General features: G+C 37.7%; 1 protein-coding gene across 1 annotated transcript in view; it reads left to right on the top strand.

Moving 5' to 3' along the window:
- The window catches only part of nudcd1 (NudC domain containing 1), a 37,669-nt gene extending 14,093 nt beyond the window's left edge, over positions 1-23,576 (top strand). The window contains exons 6-10 of the mRNA XM_062435970.1: positions 1,705-1,912; positions 7,086-7,230; positions 8,696-8,821; positions 18,006-18,165; positions 23,055-23,576. Of these exons, the coding sequence (XP_062291954.1) occupies positions 1,705-1,912; positions 7,086-7,230; positions 8,696-8,821; positions 18,006-18,165; positions 23,055-23,344 (929 nt within the window). The 3' untranslated portion in view covers positions 23,345-23,576. The remainder of the gene's footprint in view (positions 1-1,704; positions 1,913-7,085; positions 7,231-8,695; positions 8,822-18,005; positions 18,166-23,054) is intronic.
- Positions 23,577-23,956: the final 380 nt, after the last annotated feature.

Here is a 23,956-nt window from a genome sequence, read left to right as displayed (position 1 = left end):
TCCTAACTAAATTCCCCCAGGTCTTCCTTGTAGCTGCTGCTGACTGCACTGTATGTTGTTCCGATAATACAAAAGAAATATTTTTGGATTAAGTTTGGGATTTTATTCTGTTCTCCCAGCTGGTGAAATGAGGCAAAATGTTGATGGGGTTGTTGCATTCTGCTCCTTTTTAAAATGCCTGGCAGTTGCACTATTGATACTCTGATGCAGACATATTTGCAGTATAGCCAGCACTCATTCAGGGTATTCATCTGTTCTCACCATCGCCATAAAAATTGAGAAGCCTCTGCGTTGAATGATTGTGTGTTTCAATGTTTCACACAGTATAGTTTTGACCACAAATGATTTGATGGAGTAATCATAAAGTAAAACAGTAAAGTAAACATACAGTAAACATAAAGTAAACAGGCCACCGGAGGTGCTGAGTCAGAGGACACAGGAAGTTGGCTTCTGAACAATGTGGGCAGTGGTGAGAACAGATTTGTTCCCTGTTAAAAAGAAGCGGAAATGCGGCATGTTTGTGAAAAAGGTCTGTAAAGGAGGTAGTCAGATGCCTGAACTAATTCACTGTCTGTATCTCATCCCACTCTGCTCTTGCTCTGACTTTCACAGCTAGAAAGCATTCAAAGTATTTCTCTCTCCAAGGCTGCACAGACCTTTTACATTTTTGTTATATTAACTACAGAAAATGAAACATTCATTCCACATCTAGATCCAGCTCTTCGTTGAATTACACAATGTGTAAAAGATAATCACAGGACATATGTGACAGATTTTTTCATTCAAGTAAGAGCACCAGTTAATGAGTAAAAAACCTGTTACTATAGCAATATTGAGAAATCCTTTTTAAAAATATCATGAATCAGCACCTGCCTTGGATGCACACCAAAAACTGCTAATGTATCTCTTGGCCAATGGCCTAACATTGCACTAAATTTAATTGAAACCTGTTTACAAGTATTTTTAGAAACCATTCTCACCGCCAAATAAGCAGAACTAAAATACATAACCTCTCAGATCTATCCTTCACAGAGGAAATAAATGACAGATTAGATTTGCTGACTTGCATGTACTGTAAATATTTAGATTTTGATCCCAAAGTATTGAAAAATGACACAATTAATAACTGTTGCCATTATAATCTCATTCTCACCAAAATGTGATATCAGTTTTCCTCAACCATGTGACCATTTTAGATTCTCATATCAATCCATGCACCCTTAGTTGCTTATTACTGTGTAGATTTTAAGATACATTTGCAGTGTATGTAATTAAGATCCTCACCTCACTCTCACTTTAATTACACTAAGTGCTTTGTGTAGACTTCAACATAAAAATGATACGTTTATATATTGAGAATAATGCATTTTTATGTCAAGACCTACATGTAGCACATCTAAATGTGAAAACTTTGAGGAGCTGTCTGGATAGTTCTTGACTGCACTGTATGTTTAAAATGTCAAGTTGTGCAGTAGACTGTTGCTTAATTGTGTCACAGTGAACTAGGCCCTCATGATCTCCCCTTGCAGTCTGATAACTCATTTATTTCAAGTCTCCCATCTGCAGTGGCCCCTGAATATTCAACAGTAATTACCTTCAATTCTTGCACTGTTTGGGATGTTTTATGCATGTCTCTGCAACAGCTGGCACAGGACTGACATTAACATTTTAGCACTATTCATTTCTTCCCTTTTTTGAATGCAGATCCTATTTACTTCTGGCAGCAGACAGCGGAGGACATCACGGTATGTGTCCGCATGCCTGAGGGTATCACCAAAGAAGAAGTGCAGTTCAGGCTTACGCCAGACAATGTGAGCATTGGAGTCCAAGGTTTCCCTCCTTTACTGAAAGGGCAACTGTATGCATCTGTAGACCCAGAGGCCAGCGCCTGGATCATCAAAAATGATAAAAGGTTTGAAACTTAAATTGTGTATTGTTGTTATATTTAATATTTTTTTTCCCCCAAATAAAAACCTCATTAAGGATCAGATTTGTGCTCAGGCACACACAAACTATTGACTCTAAAGAACAATTTCCATCTATATTCTTCTGTTTATTCTACTGCATGTTTAATTTCATTCTCTCCTATCAAAACCATAGAGCTCACACACTGTAAATAGCTTGCACCCCATGAATCTCAGGAGAGAGGGTTTTTCCTTACATGGAAATGATGATATATTCATGCACCATTCCAGGGATTTCACTAACATGAGACATAATATGAGCTTGTTTGTACATACAGTCGTTTTACCTTTTGTGGTGTTGGTTGTAGTGTAGAACAGTCTTCATCTAAAGAGCAATTTAGCAACATATATAGTCAAGAAATTCAGATCTTGAAAAGGTGCAGGGGATCTACTGTACTTAGACATGACACAGTGTACATTCGAGGTGCCTTTGAGGGGTCAGTAGCTCCCGGTAGGGTCTCTCCTGGCAAGACGCCAGACAAAGAACAATTCAAGAAGCCTTATACATTAAATCAACACTGTCGGGAAAGGGTCACCTCGCCCAGAATAGGGAGACCAGGACAAACTTGGCGCCAGGCCTGGAATGGGGGGCCGGGCCTGAAGACGAACCTCAAACAAATCTGGAGGGGTAGACAGGGCCTCGATCAGGCAGTTTTCAGCAGAAGAGAATAACTGCTGTCCTTGACTGGGGATATACTGTGGTTGGATAATGTATTGAGCACTTTCAGAATTCACTGTGGATGTGTCAGTGTGAGATTTCAGGCTTTGATCTGTGCAGCCAAAGATATCACGGTTAATGGTATTAGGATGTTTATCAAACTTTCCTAAAATACTACTAGTGATAATATAATGTAAAATGACCTTTATAGCATGTTTGTCTTGTACTTAACAAACTTCATTCTGTGAATACAATATTTTAATGTTAGAATCTGAAAAAAAACAACAACTTTAAATTCAAACACTATAAACAAAAGCAGATTGGTTGTTGAAAGTCTAAGTTGGAAATGACTTTGAATGCAGCATAGTGTCGTTGTCATGTTTTTATATATGTTCTGATTTCTGTTGGGTGTTAATAGTAAGTTTTAAAGGGCAGAGTATTTATAAACATGTACAGGATACAGTAGTGATGGACTGTGGCACATTCAAGATTTCCTTTATTGTCATTTTCATTCTACACTTCCATACATAAGAAAACAAAATATTGTTTACATTCTAAGACAAGAAAAAAAATGAGTGAAAATTGACTTTAGTAAATAGCAATCTTAAACGAATAGGCCTGGATAAAAGTCATGATTTAAAATAGTCATAATTAAAAGGATGTTCATGTTCATAAAGTGCGAAAGTGCCCATTATCAGTAAGTGCACATATTGGGCTCTTAATCACTACCTCTATTCTACTACCATCAAATACCCCGGGCAGAGTTGAAGATGAGCTGTGAGGAAGAGTGTAAAGTGTGCAGTCTTGAGGCAGCAAGTATCTTTTTTGTCAGTCGCATTAAATATATGTTTTCTCATGCTTAACATTAAGACTTTTAGCAGTGTTAGCACTGGAAGTCATGGCCACAGTAGAAGAAGATCAAAAAAGTTGTCGACACCATCAGAATATTTCACCAAACCTGAAACTAATGATTATTTTCATTATTGACTAACCTGCTCATCATTTTCTTGAATCATTTGGTCTTTAAAATGTCAGTAATTAATAAAAATGTCCGTCACTCTTTCTCAGAGTCCAGTAAAAAGAGATATTCAATATTCAGTTATATGAAACAGAGAAATGCAGCAAATAATCTCCCTGCAGAGGCTGGAATGAGGGAACATCTAGCAAGTTTTCTTTAAAAAAATAACTTGATTTTCAGAATAGTTGCCGATTATTTGTCTGTTGATCAACTTATCAGTTAGTTGACTAATTGTTGCAGTTCTGCTTGCTTGACATCCTCAGTTTGGCGTCACATCCACTGTGATTCAGTGTTGTTCAATAAAAAGCTGAAAAAAGGCTGACAGGGTTGGATAATTTACTCTAACCATTAAATATATTAGGCTCGTAGTCAGTATGAGTCATATCCTTCACTTTAAGATCTTATATCTCTCTATCAGCTCTCCATCTCTGCATCCTGAGTTTTCAATACGCGTACTTCAGTGCTGCAGTTTAAAAACATGTTACGTAGCCTGTTAGTTTCCTGATAATCCTTGATATTTTCAAAGGCTCTTGTGTGTGAGTGTATCTGTCTGTCTGTGTCTTGTTTTTGTATGCAGAAAGAAAAATCTAAAAATAATGTGCTTGGGATAAGTATCTGTGAGGTGGGCGGTGTTTATCTGGCAAGTTTTATTCATTTTTTATTATTTATTCTCAAAGCTTATCCTTGCTTATCCACCAAAGATACTTTTTTTTTTTTTTTACCTTTTTATCCATAATTCCAGACCATGACCATTTCTCTTTGCATCTTTAGAGAGTATCTCCTCCTTTGTGTGCTGTATGCATCTCCAGATACCCTTTTAAGCGGTGAATATCTCAAAGAAATCACACCTTCACTCTGGGTATTCGCTGTGTTTCCACGGATACACATATTATGATAGCCTCACAAAATACAAACTAGGTGGTTTGATATGTTTCCATCTCACAGTAAAAATTCATAGTTTGGATAGAAATCTAGCTGGGGAAAGCTGTATTTTGTGTGTATGCATGCAGACTGTATCTGGATGGCCTTTACAATGTAAATATCTAAAAAGAAAAAAAAAACACTCCCATTGTTTGTTTGTTTTGAGCATGTTTTTCCATACAAATGGAATATGCTCTTTATGGACAGACAGCTGAGCACCATCCGGCTTTCCTGTGTCCAGACCTGAATTAAGAAGCTGCCCTTTGCGTCTCTTTCATATCTTCTCATTGTTGCCCACATACAGACCTGTTGATCCAGTAGTATAATAGAGTATACTGAGTGCTACTGGCTTCTGAAGGTTGCTGTTTGAGTTTTTCATTTGAAGCTGCCAATATTTGCCCAGTATGTCATGTTTGAGTAGAATATTCAAGATTTTTCTGTCTAAAAAGTTTTGTGGACTGCATCATAGTAAGGCTGCAGCTAACAATTATTTTCAACATCAGTTAATTTGTTGATTATTTTCTCGATTTAATCAATTAGTTGTTTGATTCATAAAATGTGAGAAAATGGTGAAACATTTTGATCACTGTTCCCCCGAGCCCAAGGTGATACCCGCAAAGTGTCTTGTATTGTCCTGACCAACAGTCCACAACCCAAAGATATTCATTTATTGTCACATTTGAGAAGCTTGGATCAGAGAATTTTGGCATTTAATCAATAATCAAAATAGTTAGCAATTAGCTAACAGCTAATCGTGTAATCATACAATCTGTACATTACTATTTAACCTTATCCTGTGGTTCAAAATGGGTTCACGTTTGTACACGATGGATTCACTATCACAAAATATGATAAAGCACCAACATAGTTCATTATGCTCTCCTTGCTTAAGGGGAAAAACATCTACAAATGTTGCACTATGACTGAGTATTCTCAGCACCTCGACTGACTTTGCCAGGAAAATTTGACATTGCTCTGAGCAAAATGTACAAATGCAAACATATTTATTACAAGGCAGGAAATCATATTCAAATTTTATTCTAATTTATTCAGATTCTTCTTTGAGTTCTTGAATAATTTTCATTACTATCATTAAATGAAACACTGAGAGGTAATGAATTGATGCATATTGAATACACGGTGCACCCTCCAGCGAAATTCATCTAATGTATAGATTTCATGGGTAGAAAGACACAATAACAGCTTTATTTAACACAGCATGATACAGACTTAATGCATATAACATAAGACTTAATACATGCAGCTGAAAGCTATGAAAAGCACATAGAGGCAATTTAAAAATAAATAAGAAATAATGCACTCTTGCCCAGTACACAATGCTTTATTAAAACATTTCATTCATTCATATTGATGGACTAGAAGCTTGAATTGAAACTCACACTGATCTGAACTTCACTGTGCAATTTCAAACTAGGAAAACTGTTCTAAATAATTATCAGATCATTATTAAACATGAAAATATTTTTTAGTATCCTTTATAGATACCTGATACATAATGTATTTGCTTCTTGACTACAAAGAACACTGCCTTACAGTTTTGTATTTGACAGATGTTTCATTCTCGCTTCTTTGTAGGACAATATTATCTGTAAATTTGAATACTATGCAGAAACCGTAATTGCAATGCCGACAGGTATTGCTTTCAGGTTACATACAGCCCCATTAACCTTCACCAGTAAGGCATGGCGTATGTAACGAAGAAGTGAAACCTGGGGTAAAAGACCCACTGCACAACTTGCTAATCTCTTTGTTGAGAACACTGCAATAACTGAAGGTGATTCAGATGAAATTATCACCACTTTTATTTACTCAAATTTTCTCTGATGTAGACTATGGAGGCAGAACCTAACAATAAAAGTGATTGCCAGTGCAAATTACACCCTTGTCTTTATATAAATGCCATACAATACACATGCTGTATATGTAAATGTGGCTCAGCACTGGGAAACATTTAGGTATATACCACATCAAATTATGCTACTCTTTGGGATTCTAAGATTCAACTTGGTCATATTGCTATTTTTTTGTTGTTGTCCTGTCTCCTTTGATTTATTCTGCTGCTCTACTTGAAGCACCTCTCACTTGACTCTGAGGAACCCAATTTGTGTCAAAAACCAGATGAGCCACAGTCCTGTCAGCCTGAATAACTCTACAAGATCTCCTCTGACCTTTCTCATCAACACTGCAATTTACCTCACCAGACTGCTCCTGATTGGATATTTACTGGCTGATTGCATCATTCTCGTTCTAAGTGCACCGTTCGCTCTATGGTTCTTGAAAATCAGGCTCTCAGGCAATTTCTGGGATTTTTACACTAAAGCTTTTAGCCCCCAACAGTCATACATTTAGTGAATCAGTAACTGAGCTCTCTGATGCTACCTGTCTGTTACCCACCTGTTGAGTTTTATTATTTGAATATATGAGTCATAGGTCATCAGCACTTTGAATGAGAAGGGAGCATGTACTTATTCATATATATGTGTCTGTATAAATGTGTCCTCAGCCTGGAGGTGACCCTGCAGAAGCGCAGTGAGGGACCCATGTGGTCGGAGCTGGTGATGGGAGACAGCAGAGGGGAGTACGTGATGAGCGACGAGCAGGCCGCCCTCATACACGAGAGACTGACCCACCTCACATCTGAAGACATGGTGAGGCTGATTCCTTGGATATATACCGTTCATTCCTATGAAAGTTGGTCATTGGTGTATGAAGATAAAAAAAGCCACTTCCTTAAAACATACTGCCCTGCTCTATGGGGTCATTGCGCCCATAGAGCATGCTCACTATAGACTTCTGCCAGCCACTTCCAGTTTAGCCCTCCAGCTAACTTGAATGGAGATAAAATGATTCAATTATGCAGCTCTTCTAGGCACTTGAAATGTGATTAAATCAAATTCTGATAGTAAAAATAGTTTTTTCTTGGGGGCTGTGACGATGATTTCAGACATCACTTTCATAGTGTAAGTCTATGGGAAAAAGTCTTTTTTGGCCCAATAGCATTACATGGTTTGGCTGCGATGTCAAAATAGCTTCAAAGCCCGGCGCACTTTCTGTATCCAGTTCTCTTTATACACCCTGACTGATTCTCTGTGAACATGACTGATAACTCTAATTATAAACAAACAACCTCCTTTACTCCTTTACATGCATTAAATTACTCAAAACTTTACAGAGCAGTCCCACCCTGTCCAAAGTTATGAAGAAGATTAATAACAGTGAAGTGAGAGACAGGACCAACGTTCCTGAAAGCAGTAATCCAAACATTAAATCAAAAGTGTTTGTCTCCTTATGAGTGGAAATGTGCCCATAAATTCATATGATGAGGGTAATTTGCCTTTTACAACACAAGATATTTTATGTGCAAGGTTGACATTTTGTCCTGAGGGTTGTGCTCAAGGAAAAATCCTTTGAGGAATAAGAATTAACTCCATAACTCATTCTGCCTGTTAGATTTTTATATTTAACATTAAAAAATACAATTTTTTCTGCAGACTCAGAAATACAGATATAAATATGTTTTCAATACTGCTTCAGTTTTATTCTAGTAATTGTCAGAATAATATTTTATACTCTTTACTATGATTATAGTATATTTTGTGGAAAGTCAGAGAAACTTTTGATAAACAGAGTAAGATGTCTGTGTGTTTTGTGTGTCATGGTATACATCATATTGCACAATGTTTTTCAGTGTTTGAAAGTATTATTCATAAAACTTCCGTGAAGCACAGATTTTTCTAGTTGGGTAGGTTTGTTTTCTCCCGGGGTTTTCTCCTGACCTCCCATACATTTCTTATTAAAGTCCACCCCTCTAGCTTTCAGCCTTCCTCCCTCCTCTGAGGCCTCTCATCGTCATCCTTCTTCTCTTCAGTTGCTCTGAGCCCTCTCCATCCGTCAGTCTTGTACACATCATAACACTCTGGTCTCCGGAGTCCCTCTCAGTCTCATGTTCAACAGCATTTTTAGCCACTTCCTCCCTCACCATCACCCTTCATTAGTATCATCCAGGCCCACTTGAGGCCCTCAGTGCAAATCAAGCCTTTCACATGTTAATAAATGCAAAACAAGCGTAACTGGAGCCTCTGTCTTGTTATCCCGTTCTTCCTTTGTGTCCAGAACGGTAACCCTGACAGGGACAAGCCCCCTTGTAACTCTCAGGAGCTGGAGGACTGTGATGGGTTCCCAGAAGATAGCTCCAGCCTCACACACTTTGATGGAGAATCGCTCGAGCCCACTCAGGTGGTAAGTAACACCTCTTTTCTTCACAGGTACACACATTGATCCTGAAATCCTTCAAGTCTGAGTCCTCATGTTAAACATTTTCAATCATTTTTGTCTGCTCCCTCCATCCTTCATTCCCCTCAAGCACATTATTAGCTACCTGACGCTCACTGCCTTTATAAGAGCCTGTTTTTTATTCAGCTCTCCCCTCGGTTCATAAGCCAGTGCTGGCCGTTCCATCTAACAAGCCACTTGACCAGAGAGCTCCGCTAAGGCCCAGTAAAGAAGAAAACAGGCACACACCCTTCATTCCCCTCACTCCTCCGCGTGACTCGAATAGTAAGAAGTTAAACCATTGGAGCTGACATCTATTTTTGTGAATACTCATTCTGAGAATATTCATCAGGGTACAACACGTTACTTTGCAGAGTTGTCTAGTGGTTGGAGAGGCTGTCACAGGTTAGATCTCACAAAGTTTCTGTCAGCGTATAATGCATAAGAGTGAGTTTAGATTTACTTCCTCATGTCTAGATTCCTGTTTTTCCACCTCCATTATTAATGTTGTCATGTTGAGTCATATGTCTCAACTCTTTGCTTTTTGAATGAAAAATGTGCAGATCTGTTTGCTTCCTTCAAAAGATATATGATATCACCCTCATAAAATGTGCTCTGCATCAAAGAGATCCTTACTCATCATTGGTTTGTTGCTATTTACCTACTATGGTCTACCTACTGGGGTGACTGGTTCAGGTACAGTAAGTCTTAGCTTCTGAAATAAATGGTAACAAGAGCCACAGGCTCTCCATTAGCTTTTCTGCTAAGTAGAGCCCAGCTGATATATTTGTCAGCTGATATTATTGGCTTATATTGACCTATCACAGATATATACTGGTAACAGTAATCACACTGTGGAGCTAATTAGCTGCTCAGTCTGTAGCACATTAAAAAAGAATGTTAATGTTATTTCGGTTCTGTCAAATGCCGATTTTGTTCGTTGCTCTTCACATTTTCTGTAAATGACACATTGTTTGTGTATGACTTACGGACGTAGCTACAGCAGTTTGTTTACTTTGTCTTTGTTCTGTGCAGTGTAAGACCTGCTAGATAATGTCAATCAAACGATCCACTGTGAATGATTTTATTGTTGAAGTCTTCTAGAGTAACTCTGGTATGACAGGTGCTTACATACATTTGCTCTGAAATGCAGAGCAGTGAAATCGCAGTCTTGTATCATGTGGATATGTCATTTTCAACCTTCCCTTCAGCATTTAATGGTTTTTGCTCAGGAAGGTGAAAGGCTGTCTTTTTCACTTCTTACATTAAGATTTTCCCTGAATATGTGAGAGAAAAAAACATCCAGCTGCAGTTTTTCTTTGAGGTAAGGTTATTTAGTTAAGTTGGAGAAAACAGGCTCACTCTTTCTAAGGAATGAATTTTAATAATTGCTTTTCACTGCACTTTTAGGAAAAATATTGTACCCCGAGACATATTTCAGAAATCAAAGCTGTATCAACTTTGTCTCCATATTTTGAAAATACAAGAATGAGTGCAAGTGGATATTTTTATTTCCTCAAAGCAGATACATAACAGTTTTCAGAAGCTCTATTCATTCATGTACATTCGTCAGTGTCCATCATTGATGCTCCTCTTTCAATTTCAGTTTCTCTTTTTAATTTTACACAACTTTTGTGTTCATGGTTAAAAAAATTTAAAAAACTCAGACAACGGTCAAAAATGAAACCTTTCATTATGTAATGAAAGGCTAGTAAGGAGTATTGAATATAAGGTACTGTGTTTCTGATTAAGCGGTGAAGGTCTTCCTGTGAATGGAAGCCCTTTTAATGTTTCTCCCACCATTTACACAAATAGTACATCCATGCAAGCTGCTGCCATTAAATAAGGTGGATTGTAACCGTACCTGTATACCATCAGCCTTTTGAAGGATAGTCATCTGTTTGTTCCACATGTGTGAACATGTGAGTTGATGCAGGTGTGTGTGTGTGTGTGTTGGTGTGTGTTTATCTCATCTAAGAGGCCTGGCCATCATATTTTTCTTCATCCCATCATTGTGTCCGCCTTAATGCTTTAGTCGCTTGCCTGCCCACTGGGATATTTGCTGACCTTTTTAAAAAACCTTTCAGCTTAAAAATGTGGCTGATCCTATTAATTTGGTATCTTTGTCGATCTGCTTCTCTTTGCTTCCGGTCTCGGTTGAAAAGATGAAGAATGGGTTTTATGTGTGTTTCCCCAGAGAGAGGCTGTGAGTCATATCCACTGGCCATATGTGTAATACCTTTTACAATAGAGAATATCTACATTTGTGGTAACTAGGGGTGGGAAAAATTGGATTAATGAGTATTGCAATCAATACACGATTTAAATGATTTTATTATTACTGAATTAATATAAACATATAATAACGGCTAACAGTTAGCCTGGGAGTTAGCAGGTTAACCGGAAAGCTGTTAGTTTGTTCAAACGGCAGCTAGAAGTTGGTTTTCCACTCAAAATGAATAAATCCTCACGTGTAACAGCACTGCTGACTGGTATTGGTTTTCTGCTGCTAACTGCTAACTGTCATTGTTGTCTGACCTTGTGTTGACTGGAAGCTTCAAGTTCACAGCAACTACTGCAACTACTCACTATCTAGGGATTTCTTTGTAGAGGACTATATATACTGACCTCATCCGCAAAATGAAAAAACGCTTAATGAAACTACTCGGGTCATTTTCAATTAAAATGTGCTAGATCAACTTCACCTGCATACATTTTTGTGATAAATACATGATATTATACTGAGCGTATTTCCCAAATTAATAAAACCAAAGTAGTTTGTGGCAGTTTGTGTTGTGATATGTTTTTGCACTACAAGTTATTTGTCTCATGCCTTTCGTCATAAGTAAAAACAAATTATACTCCATTGAAAATACTTAATGAGGGACAACCTGAAGCAGCACTTTATAGTTCAACAAAACAAACAAACAAACTAACAAAAAAATCTAAAAACAACAACACATTGTAGTGTTTCCTAAACACTGGCCTGTAGCCCTACATGAACCTAAGTTTCCCCCCGCAAACTTTTTAATGACTTTCAGGTTAAAGTGGATATAAAGCATTAGGTGAAGTTAACATAATTTGCTCAACAATTGTCATCATAAAAATGACAAATATAAACCTATAAAAGAAAAAAGAATCTGCCTTATATCTGTTGTGGCGAGGGCGCCACCATCTTGCGGTACTATAACCTGTAACGTCACAGGGTCTGTTGGACTGGCTGCAGATAGAAGGATAGAGACTGAAAGTTAGAGTCAAAGATAGAGAAAGTGAACGATGGAGACTGGGAAGGCACAGGACAGAAAAAGTATTGCTCCTGGGTGTACAAATGTGTTTTATTAGGTCAGAGCCAAGGACAAAACCGTTTTCATAAACTGCTGCTGAAATGGAAAATAGTACTGCTGCGCTGGCTAGCAGCAGTAAAGAGTGAGAGCCCTCGGATGGGCACTGACTTCAGAGTTTGCAGTGAAAATGTTCTGGAGGAAGATTACATAAAGGAGAAGACCTTTGAGTCGGGCAAGTTAGTGGTTCCCCGGACAGACAGACTAAGCCTGAAGTGGCTTTGACTTTTTTCAGTTTCACTGCCTACTGCCCGCCCAACATACTCAACAGCAGTACAGACCCATAGCCAAAATGACATGGAATTTAGTTTTAGTTGGCAAGGTGACCAAAATAGACCTCAACCATCATAAACACCTGGGCCTTAAAGTATTCCCTTAAAACTCATGTTATTCCGCAATAAAGATAATTTAATCCTCAGCCGGAGAAAGTCTCCATGTTTTCCATTGCAACCAGTCATACTCAGACTTCAGACACTCCAGATTGGGACAGCTGGATTTTTCCTTCACATAGCCCAACTGCTGAAGAGGCCTTACACGTGTCCAGTGGAAATTTTAAGAATATATAGCGAAATTATCTTTCCATGGTTCCACTTGAAGTTGTCTTCTCCTGAAAGAACTGGTCAGCTAGCTAAGGAGCAGGATTGACAGTCGGACATGCACATCCTTAGTTATATAGTACGTGTTAACATAAATGACCGGCATCAAGAACTTTAGATAAACAAACATAAATAAACAATACCAGTTTACTGCCAATAAAAGAATCTTGCCAAAAGTTGAATTTTCTGATATTCAACTGAAATTCATACTTATGTCTCATATTCCTCTCTAGTAGTGAGACATAATTGGCACAATGCTTAAACTACAACAATAGTAATTTTTGTGAAAGCCCACTCTTTATTTAAATCGGCCTGTGTGAGGGTGTGATACTGCTGGGCGTACGCTGCTGATTCCAATGAGTGAAAATATGAACATGGTGAACATGGTGAACATGGAACTTGTCTCTTTCATTGTGTTGGCACGATCAACCGGGACAGGTGTGACTCCACACGTCAATCAACATCAGAGAGTACAGAGAGCACCTCCAACTACTGAGTGTCTGTGTAAAACAGACAATGACCCCAGTTTTAGTCTGTTTTCCTTTGATTCAAAGAAGAGACATTGATTAAATGTGACTTCAAGAAACTGACACTCTGAGGGAAAGTGATTTTACCATCATAAACTTATTATCACACAGTGCAGACTGGATGATATCAAAGCTTGTTGTGTCTGAATGTAGTTTGATCCAACTGGTTTCTTTGTAGTCAAACTAAAAAACCTGGACAGTTTGAAAAGTCTCGATAGTCTTGGGCAGGAGAGAGTCTAAACAAACAGCAATTTGTCCTCTCGCTATAAAGGCGAGTGAGCACCAGCCTTGCAGGAACATGACGGGAGCGTTGATGATGATGACAGAGAGCTGGCATTTGGGCTGTTATTACAGACATCTGGCCTTTGTGTACAGATGCATTTGTTTTTGCTCTTGTAATGTCACCCTCTCGTTTCCTCTCCTCCATCTACAAAGCCTTTAAACCCTTTGATAAGAAGACAAGAGTATTCACTAAAAAGCTTTCTGTAGACTCAGAACACATAGAAGTCATGTATTCTTGCCTATACTTAACCCTATTATTGTACTTCACATCGTGTACCAAAGTAATACAACCCCAACAATCAGACAATGTTCAGTATCCTGACAGAATATTCTCAACACAAGGTCCGACTCACTGAATGGAGTTACTCAGTTCTCATGCCCAACCCCATCTGATGTTGAAGGCCACAAAATGTGTTTTGAAACAACAATAAGTTTTTGTCTGCTGTTTGCAAGGCCAAAAACTAATTCCAGGGCAACTTTAGTATGATAACTATTCCTGCTAGACACGAGACATCTTGTTTTTTTAACAGGACAATTTATATTTATATTTTTGAAAGGATCCAGATCTTTCTAGCCTGTTTTCAGACCTCTGAATCCCACATCTCTGAGTTTTTTCAGCTGTAGTTAATTTGTTGTGTTCACTGACAGCTGTTTCTCTGTTTGGAGAAACATCCAAGCAAATTAGAGCTTTGTAGGCAGGGTTAAGAACAGGGGCAACTCTTAAATCTACATAGCACTTAATGACAAGTGTTGTGGAAAGCATTAAGTTAACAGGGCTGTAAGGCTGCAGCTAAGCATTATCATTACATAGTAATGATGATCACCATCGTTTAATCTACTTTCTCAATTAACATATAAACACGTTAATTCTAGAAAATGTCAGAAAATAATGAAACGTGCTATTCAGTCTTTTTGCCAATTCATTAGTTGAGCAATCTACTACCATTTCATCACTACTTCTCCTAGAAACCATGACAAAACCATTTTGTAAAAATGGTATTGGTGGGTATGTCACTCAATACAAAGATGATTAAATGGAATAAATTCAGTCTGATTATCAGTCTGATCTATTAATATCGACTCATTTAAACTTGTCCTACATACTCTACTGTAGATTGTAACATGTCTTCAATACTGTACCGATTCCTTCATTAACTTCAGAAACTATACAGACTGACAACATAATAGATTACAGCAAACTATGTTTGTACCACAAGGTGTAAAGCAGACTTGAAATAGTCAAATGACAAAAGGTGCTAACAGCTCATCCCCATTATATTCTGTTTCCTCTGTGTAAATGCATCGATTACCATACGTTTAATCTCCTGCAGCGGAAAAGGTTTTTCTCTAGCCATCTGTGTCGAATTCAGCTGTGTCCAGGTGACCACGGCTTTTAATAAAAACCCTCTGGACCCGAAAGAACTGAGCTTATCTTTCATGTCTTTATTGCTCTCTATTTAGAATAGCGTATCTCTGTTTTGCAGGTAACATAGGAATTAAAAGGAATTTAGATTTCAGGTTAATCCGATGCTCTGTTCTGCTGCTGGCGGATAAATCCTCCTCATTCAAACGGCTTTGTGAAGAAACTGAGTTAGAATAGAAGATACATTTCTCTTATGTTTACGTGGATTATTGAACTCCTTTTTGTAGAAGTTTTGATTCTGCTGATTGCCCTCACTAGAAATGTGAAACCTGAACCTTCTACAATACATATCTGACAAAGTAAGCTGTCCAGAGGCTGTTGGAGAAGGTATACTGAAAAATAATGGGATAAAAGCTTCATGATTGAATTTTTCCTTCTTCAGAATGTGACCATTATCAAGCCATGGAGGAGATGGTATCATTTTTCAAGTCCGAGGCAAAGGTAGATTCATATCAGTCATATAATGGGAACGCTTAGTCACTGACTCAGAAAATGTCCTAACTCAGACAAGCAAAACAATTTAAACCTTCAGAGTTTGAGAACCGTGTTTTATTTTTCTGGGAAGTGTAATTGGTGACACAGATGTAAGTGTACTGCCATTACGATAATTAGTTTCCAAATTCCTTTATTGAACTAAAGGGCAATATGCTACAATACATCTGTGATTCAGGGCAAAAGCGGTAACAAGATTTCCTGAGAGTCTCAAAACTTATCTATAAGATTATATCTTCTCCTGCATCAGAAACAACTTAACTTAATAAAATATCATCCAGAGTCTTAAAATAAGCATAAATATTTAAGGTTGTAAATTGACTTTTTTTTTTTAAGCCACCAGGTATAGAGTTTTTACATTTTCACTGCATCTTTCATTTATTCTGATGATATAAAATTGTATGCCTTGAAAAAAAGACATCACTTAATGAAATTATAACAAGCATAACATTTTCTAACATATTAAAGACAAAATGATGAATTCAGAAAATAATGAACAGGTTATTCATGAATGAAAATAATAAAGTTGCAGTTCTAGGACTTTTATTGATCAACATCCTTTAATTGCAGAGATGAATCAATTATTAAAAGAACTTGAGATGCTGCACTCCTCAGCACGTAAAATCATCTTGATTTTTAAGTCATTTTAATGTAGCGTATTTATTCTTGTCATTGTATTGCTGTTGTTTGGTTTCTATTGTTCATCACTTAATCATGAACCTCGCAATCACTGGCGTCATTGTCAGTCAACTCACGCACACGCAGGCTCCACTAAAGCATGAGCGAACGTCTGCTGCGTGCTCCTAGTCAAACACAAGTGGCAAGAAAATGAGTTTTAGAGTGGAGGAGTGATGGTTCGCTAAAAGGCTTGTCATTGTGCGCAACCATCAACATATGGGATGGTTCATGCTGAATTTTCTATGCCTGTCAAGTGTGTGTTGAGATGGGGAGGACAGCACTGTCTCACAGCCTCTGAGACACGTTGGCAGTCGGATTCGTAGGATGGGTGTTGACTCCGAGAGAGGGATCAGTTTGAACAGTCAGATGTCGAGGAGCCATCGTGTCATAGCAGTGGTCATTTTCTTTCCAAAACAAATGGAGTCAGACGAGAACAGCAACAAACTGCACACATGCTATTACTAGAAGCACATTCATGAAAGTGAGGTGAACATGGAGCAAATACTTTAGATTTTCGTGGCTTTTATCAGCTACTATTCAGCACAGCTTTTTACTCAGAACAGCCATGCTGAATGTGAGGACAGAGATCTGCTGCTCTCCCCATTTAATGAATGTTGAGAAATATGTAGAGAATTAAAAAATACAAAAGAGACAACAAAATAAACATTATACAAGAACAACAGCATGTATGCCCAAAACCATAACAATTAGCACAAACCAGTAAGTAAAAACATAAATAATATAGTTTATAGACACGAGATTAGTTAATAAAGTTAATAAAGATATATCAGCCATTACAGTTCCCTGAAGAGAAACAAACTATATACCGAACAAGTCATTTTACACTAAAAATTCAAACTAATCAGTGCTTTCTGGTGGATAAACTATGTATTTAAATGACCTCAAACATACCATGCATTGTCTTACGTCATTAAAATGTCTTGTAACTTATTGGTTGACATTTAGACTTGATACGCTAATGTCAGCTGATATGTGAGTAAATAAAAGCTCCTCAGCCCTGGAACGACCTGCCTAAGGATCTCCGACTTGCTTGATATAATTTACTTTTATTAGATATTGTGGTACACTGTATTCTATTCTTGCACTTGCATTGCTTCAGTGTTAATTTTATTTCACTATTGATGCTCGTCATTTCTATTTTTGCCTGAGCCTGCCTGTCCTCAAACATCACTCATTTTTATTGTGTTTTATGTGGTTGTTGTAAAGCGCTTTTGTAATATTTGTTTTGATAAGTGCTACACAAATACACTTTATTATTGTTATAAAAAACAGAAAGATGGAGAAAAAAAGGTAAGATCATTAATCCAAATTGATGTGCATAACTTAATCTCTTACTACTAATGATAATGGCTGCCTGGTCATTTAACAAATCTCTACATCTCTTTTTTCCTATATCAACATTACTAGTCACTAATCCTTGTGAGAGCAGATACTCAATTTATCAACAGATTTTGAGGCAGTTTTGGGGTATTTTCTGTATGCAGGCAAGCTGATGAACTCTTAGTGTGCCATAAGAATGATGGCAGAAGTCATTCAGGAGTTGTATTATAGTCGCTTATCGCCGTAAAGGACATGCAAAGGAAAGTGGAAAATCACAGGTTTTATCCTCACTGTGGTTATTATTATTGTCTTTTCACTGCAGTACTTATCCTCAACCTGCTCAGGGACATAACGCTTCAATGTTCCTCCACTTCTCTCACATGTTTGTGTACCACAGATGGATAAACGATGAGAAAAGGTTAACAAAACAAACATACCCCAAACCCGTCCCTCCTTTCTGTCTCTCTGCAGGTGAATCTAGGCAGCCATCAGTACCTGTTCACAGTAGATGTGAACCCAGCTGAGATGCCTTGCCTCTGCCTCAGACATGACGTTGACGCTCTGTTGTGGCAGCCGCGTCCCGACCAACCCAGCAACATGTGGGAGCACATCGCCACTTTCAACGCCCTGGGTAAGAGCTTCAACTCAAAACACATTTTGATTTTTGAACATTTGGATCATTTCAAACAGGCGTACAGACATCTTAAAAGCATTAAACATGATGCCTCTTAAGTGTCTACCAGAAAAATGCGGAAATGTTGTATTAGATGTAATTATTAGTTATTTATTGTCCATGTCCAAGCTGGAATGTGATAGATCATTACAAAGATAAACCCCCAAAAAACAAAACAACAAAAAATGAGGAAACAACAGATCACTATAGTTTGCTTTCTTCTTTCCTAATAATATAATTTTCTTAAGGTCATATTTTTTTTTCATTAATGTTGCTGATGAAAGTACTCAGTAGACATACCAGTTGTTGACTTGTTGGTGGTTTCCACATCCAGCAGTTACGGAGCAACATTATCATTCATTTGGAGTTATGTTTCTGTCCACCTGATAAATGTCAGTCCAATATTCACTCTCTTTTAGCTCTGTTTTGCTCTCTCTCTCAGCTCCTGAGGGACACATCTGGCTCTTTAGCTGCTAAATGGTCCATTCTGCTCACTAGTTAGTCACTTACTGTGTCTGTATGATGCTTGGTGCCGATCAGGTAGGCTACAGAGGGTTTTTAGAGCTTTTTTCTGAAAACAGCTGCCCACTGCAGCCAAAAACGACATCATGAGAGTGCTGACAGTGAACCAAAACAGTAAAGCTGCAGCTGGACAGCCAAACAATGAGCTGAAAGTCGCTATAAAGCCCCATTAAGCTGAGGGGAGCAGCAGAGACGCTGATAATTCTCTGTAAGTTCATCACTATGAACGCCGCCGCTCATACTAGACATTGCCATTAGATATATTCCTGTCATAACCAAATATTGGTTATAGCTACTTTAATGCATTTCTTACTTTGGAAAACAATTGGAAAACCTTAACATGTAAACATACTACATTGTTAAATCTGTTTGCAAATGTCTTCTGGGGATTAACTCAAAATAAGGCTATTAGATTTGTAATTTATCCTTTTAGCTTACATTAGGTAGTAGGTACATTACACAAACAGGATATATTTAAGTAATTGTTAAGGTACATTTGATTTAACCTCTGCATTAGTAGAAAATCATCTTAGGGAGAGCCTCAGTGTCCAGAGTTCCTGCCTTCTTCTTTCACCACCGTCTCTCTTTCACTTCTTTACATCCTCGAGTCCACTTTAGAACAAGCTCAGTCACGATATCTCAGTACCAAACATATAAAAAGTACTTTGCTCTATTACCAGTATATCTCGGCCGCAGGGGGCATCTTGGATTCACCAGCATTGATCACTGCAACGGGATTATACTTATTCTTTGTCTGACAGTGTGACAGTCCCTCAGATTATTGAGTTGCATAGCTGTGATGCTACAAAAGACACTTAAATATAATTCTCACGATTAAAAAGTTGACAGGAAAGGACCTCAATATTTGGCAGAAATGTGTGTCCCATCACCTCTGGGTTTATGGTGAGCATGTACTGCTCAATTTAATAAGAACCAATATGTGGACCTGCTCATTAAAACATGCTCCACACTGTCCCTAGTGGTAAAAAAAAGCCCCCACAGGTTATCTTTTTATTAGTAAACATTAATAACAGTATGTGGGATTGGTCTGTAAATGTGAATCGCAAGCCTGCCTTCATTTCCATGTTTGATGAATCACGACAACTTGAGTCGAATTATTCATTCTTACATCTATTAACTTTGTTGACATACACTGTCATGCATCTGCCGTGCCTCCAGTGCTGCAGCGGATAGATGACGGAGCATTTTAAATGGCTGCAATAAAACGGCAGTAAATGATAAGAGGGTGTTTACTGGCACGGCTTTAAGCCTACAAGGACGCAAATAGAAATATATGAAAGTTGTTTGAAAACAGGATCATTAGCAGGTCTCTTCTCTCCTCTGCATAGAAAGCATTCAAACAAGTCTGGGTAATAAAACTAAGGGTTATGACCGGATTATATTGCGCCCATTAGCTTAGTCATCGACTGATGTTTTGACTGTTAATCTAACTTTAAATCTCAAATCAAATACTCAGCCATTGTACCCACTCCTAGAGCTGCGTCTCTTTCAATCTCCGACTTGATTTAATTTATCTACTCATCTATTTCTCCTCAACGACGGCATCTGGAGCACGTTTCATTTCAATTTTCCTCTCTGACAGGTATGACATCTTCATTTGTCTGTTATTAACACAGCAGAGTTTTACCAATCTGTCCCATTTCTGTGTGAAATGTATCATCCAATTAGAGAATATAAATGGATCCCTGGTGATATTTTCAGAAGTTATCTCAGTGAGCCAAAATGAGGCTCAGAGGAAAATGGGTGTAAAGCATGTTTGAATGTCAAAATCAAGCCTGTTTTGGTGCAATAGAAAGGACTTTTCCTTTGCAAATAAGTTTAAATATATTCTCATATAGAAACATTAAGTCCTGCACTGTTGGGACAAACATTAGTGTGTGTAAATATTTTGAGCAACAGTGTTTAATATGTTTCTCAGCCTGACAGAGTAGATCATTTATTATTGGGTTGTGCTGGTCGAAGCTCTATTAGGCTGTGTTTTAATCTTATTAGCCTTAATGAGTAAGTTGAGCAGCTGAAGAGAAAAATCTCATGTTATTGAAATGCTCTTGTGTCAGGTGGGAAATCTCAGAACGCAGGTTGTAGCTAATCAGATTTTAGGAATGAAAGATCATTTGTTTCTCTGTAGCAAATGAGGACTGCTGCCATTGAAAAGTCCAATCACCAACATGTGAGAGGAACTTTTTTTCTTCCTGGTATTGTATTATATAAACACACACCTTCTGTTTTGGCAAATATGAGGGTGTTGTCACTGTGGGCAGTTTACACATGGCAGATGATTAGAGTTGTGTGTATGTTTAATAATAATGTTTTTTTCCACTAAAAACTGCAATTACCTTGTTAGAAAAAAAAAAAGGTGAAAATTACATCTGCAGTGCTCCTTCTGTTCTGACTCACTGAAAAACCCAGGATCTATTAATATGCAAATATTTTTCATTTCAAAATGATATTATTGCTGGACACAAGATATCTCCTACATCACTGTAATGTCCATTTTCAGTGTTTGTGTACTGCAGGCTTCAAGTTTCCACATCACTCTTGTTTCTTTTCAAGCTGTCCAGGTTGTTTTGTTGGACTGCAAAGAAACCAGTTCAGACACAACATTTCATATCATCCAGTCTGCACTGTGATTGTAAAATCACTTTCCTTCAGACTGTCAGTCTCTTCGAAATCATATTTAATTGATGTCTCTTCTTTGAATGAAAGGGAAACTGGTTGTTTTAAAGCTGGTATCAATATCTATTGTATACAGTAAGTGAGGTGTTGGAGGTGCTCTCTGTGCTCTGCTATTGTAAGTTTTTGATTGACTTGTGGAGTCACACCTGTCCTGATTGATCATTCCAGCACAATGAAAGACAAAAGGTTCACACCATGTTTGTATTTTCACTCATTGGAATCAGCAGCAGCAGTATCACACCCTCACACAGGCTGATTTAAATAAAGAGTGGACTTTCACAAAAATGACTATTGTTGTAGTTTAAGCATTGTGTCAGCTACCTCTTGTTAGAGAGGAATATGAGACACAGAGGTATGCATTTCAGCTGAATATCAACACATTTAAAGTTCCCCTGCAGACATACAAGAAACAAAAAGAATCAGCCTTGAATAATAATTTCTGTCCGATATGGTTTTTCCAAAAAACTGTTAAATTACCTGGTTTTAAATCATTAAAATGACATTTCCTCCTTCTCCCTAATTACAAATCCAGAATCTGTTATTGTGCTAATATTGTTCACTCCAGAAGTTTGAAGATACAATTTGTGTCCGACTTCATACTGAATCATGATTGGCTCTAACCTAGTTGTGATGTCACTGGCATGTTTTGTAGGTACAGGTCTTAAACTCAGATTAAAAGGTGAGTGTAGAGAAACTTTCCTCTTCAGCAAATGAATGTGAACAGTCTTCTTCAGTCTCACAGTGAAATGAGGGTGGGGGGGTGGGGGGGTTAAAAGCCTTTCTGTCATTCAGAGCTCAAAGAACAGGATAAGAAACTGCAGCTACTGTATGTCAGTGCTGCAAGTAAACTAAATTATTTTCATTATGATTAATGTATAGATTGAGTTTTTAATTAATTAATTTACAGTCCAAAACACAAAGATATTTATTTTCCTCTAACATAAAATAGTTAATTAAGAAATCCTCACATTTAAAAAGCTGGAACCAGTTAATGTTTGGCATTTCTGCCTGATAAATGACTCCTTTTATGACCATTTATTTTCTGTCCATCAACTAATTGGTTCATTGATCATTAATTGATTCATTCATCATTAATGCTTTGCTTTCTTCATGTATTACATCTACTCAGGCATTTTCAGTATATTTAATTATAATAATGTAGGCTTATGTAACTGTGCTAGATTAGCTGTATTTAATTAATTTTAACCTCACTTTTTCTTTATCTGAGCATGTTTCCACCACACAATACAGCTGTAAGATTTTTTAAACTCTACTACTTGGCTGTTTTTTTAAACTGCTGTTTTTTTGGTGTGGGGAATTTTTCATTTCTTTAGTTATTTTCCTGCAATTTTCCAGAGATACAAGCACATCCATAAATATTTGCAGGTGCCGGTTAACAGTAATCTGCACAAAATAATGGAAAAGTATCAGCACTGTGTTATCTCCCACTGAAAACTTTGCAACCACTAATGGGCTTCTTCCAGTAAGGGTCAGATATGTGCCGTATACGTGACGGCATGCCTTTTGTGATGTCTCTTTCATTTTTTTGTTCAATTCTTTTCCATCCACAGTGGTCGTAGCAGTGGTTTTCACAACCGTCTGATTTCTATCGCTAATTTTCTTCCTAGGCTACGTCCAGGCATCCAAACGGGATAAAAAGTTTGCGACCTGCCCTCCAAACTTCTCCTACGCGTCACTGTGCGAGTGTCTCCGTCGCGCATTCATCTACCGTCAGCCGTCGCCGGTGGAAACCGTCCTATTCAACAGGAAGCAGGGTCGTCAGGTCGGGCAGGTTGCCAAGCAACAGGTGGCCAGCCTGGACTCTGACAAACCAATCCTGGGCTTCAGGGCGACCAATGAGAGACTGTACATCCTGACCTCTAGTAACCTCTTTGTTCTTAAGGTCAATAATAATTAGATTTGGGACTTCGGATGTCAGATTCTCATCTCATTTTACACTAAGAGCGAGATCATTCCAAACTTAAACATCCTTGTGTACAAATTTGTGATTCATCTGTCTGTACTGAATTCTGTTGTTCAATCCTCCTCATGTTTCACCTTTCCCACGTCTTCTGTGCTACAATATGTATGTATGACCAAGAAATAAAGAATCATGTTCAGAAAGATGGATTATAATAATAAATGTTCACAGGAGCTGAATGTTTTTTTCAGGAATTTCTTTAAGAAAACATAATTATATAATCAGATAACATATTTAAATGCTGTGATGCAACACACATTTGATAATAATGGATGTTAAGTATTCATTTCATACACACGTACTATAGTGCTGTATTAATGCTAATGAAATCGAGTTCTTAAATCATTTGTATGTATTTCCATTAATGACTGACTGTCTCATTGATGACTGGCTTTGTTGCACTGAGGGTTGGTTTTAGCATTTTGTCAGATGGTGAGTGGGGAGGAGGACACATGAGGAAATCCCACTGCCTGGCTCATTTTACAATCATTACTGTGGAAGTTATGAAAGAAGCAAACATTAATTTCCATACATTTCCATAAACATGTT

Source organism: Scomber scombrus, chromosome 16 (assembly GCF_963691925.1).
Source record: "Scomber scombrus chromosome 16, fScoSco1.1, whole genome shotgun sequence".
Taxonomy (NCBI): domain Eukaryota; kingdom Metazoa; phylum Chordata; class Actinopteri; order Scombriformes; family Scombridae; genus Scomber; species Scomber scombrus.
Note: the sequence above shows the minus strand (reverse complement) of the source record. Positions and strands in the feature narration are given on the sequence as shown.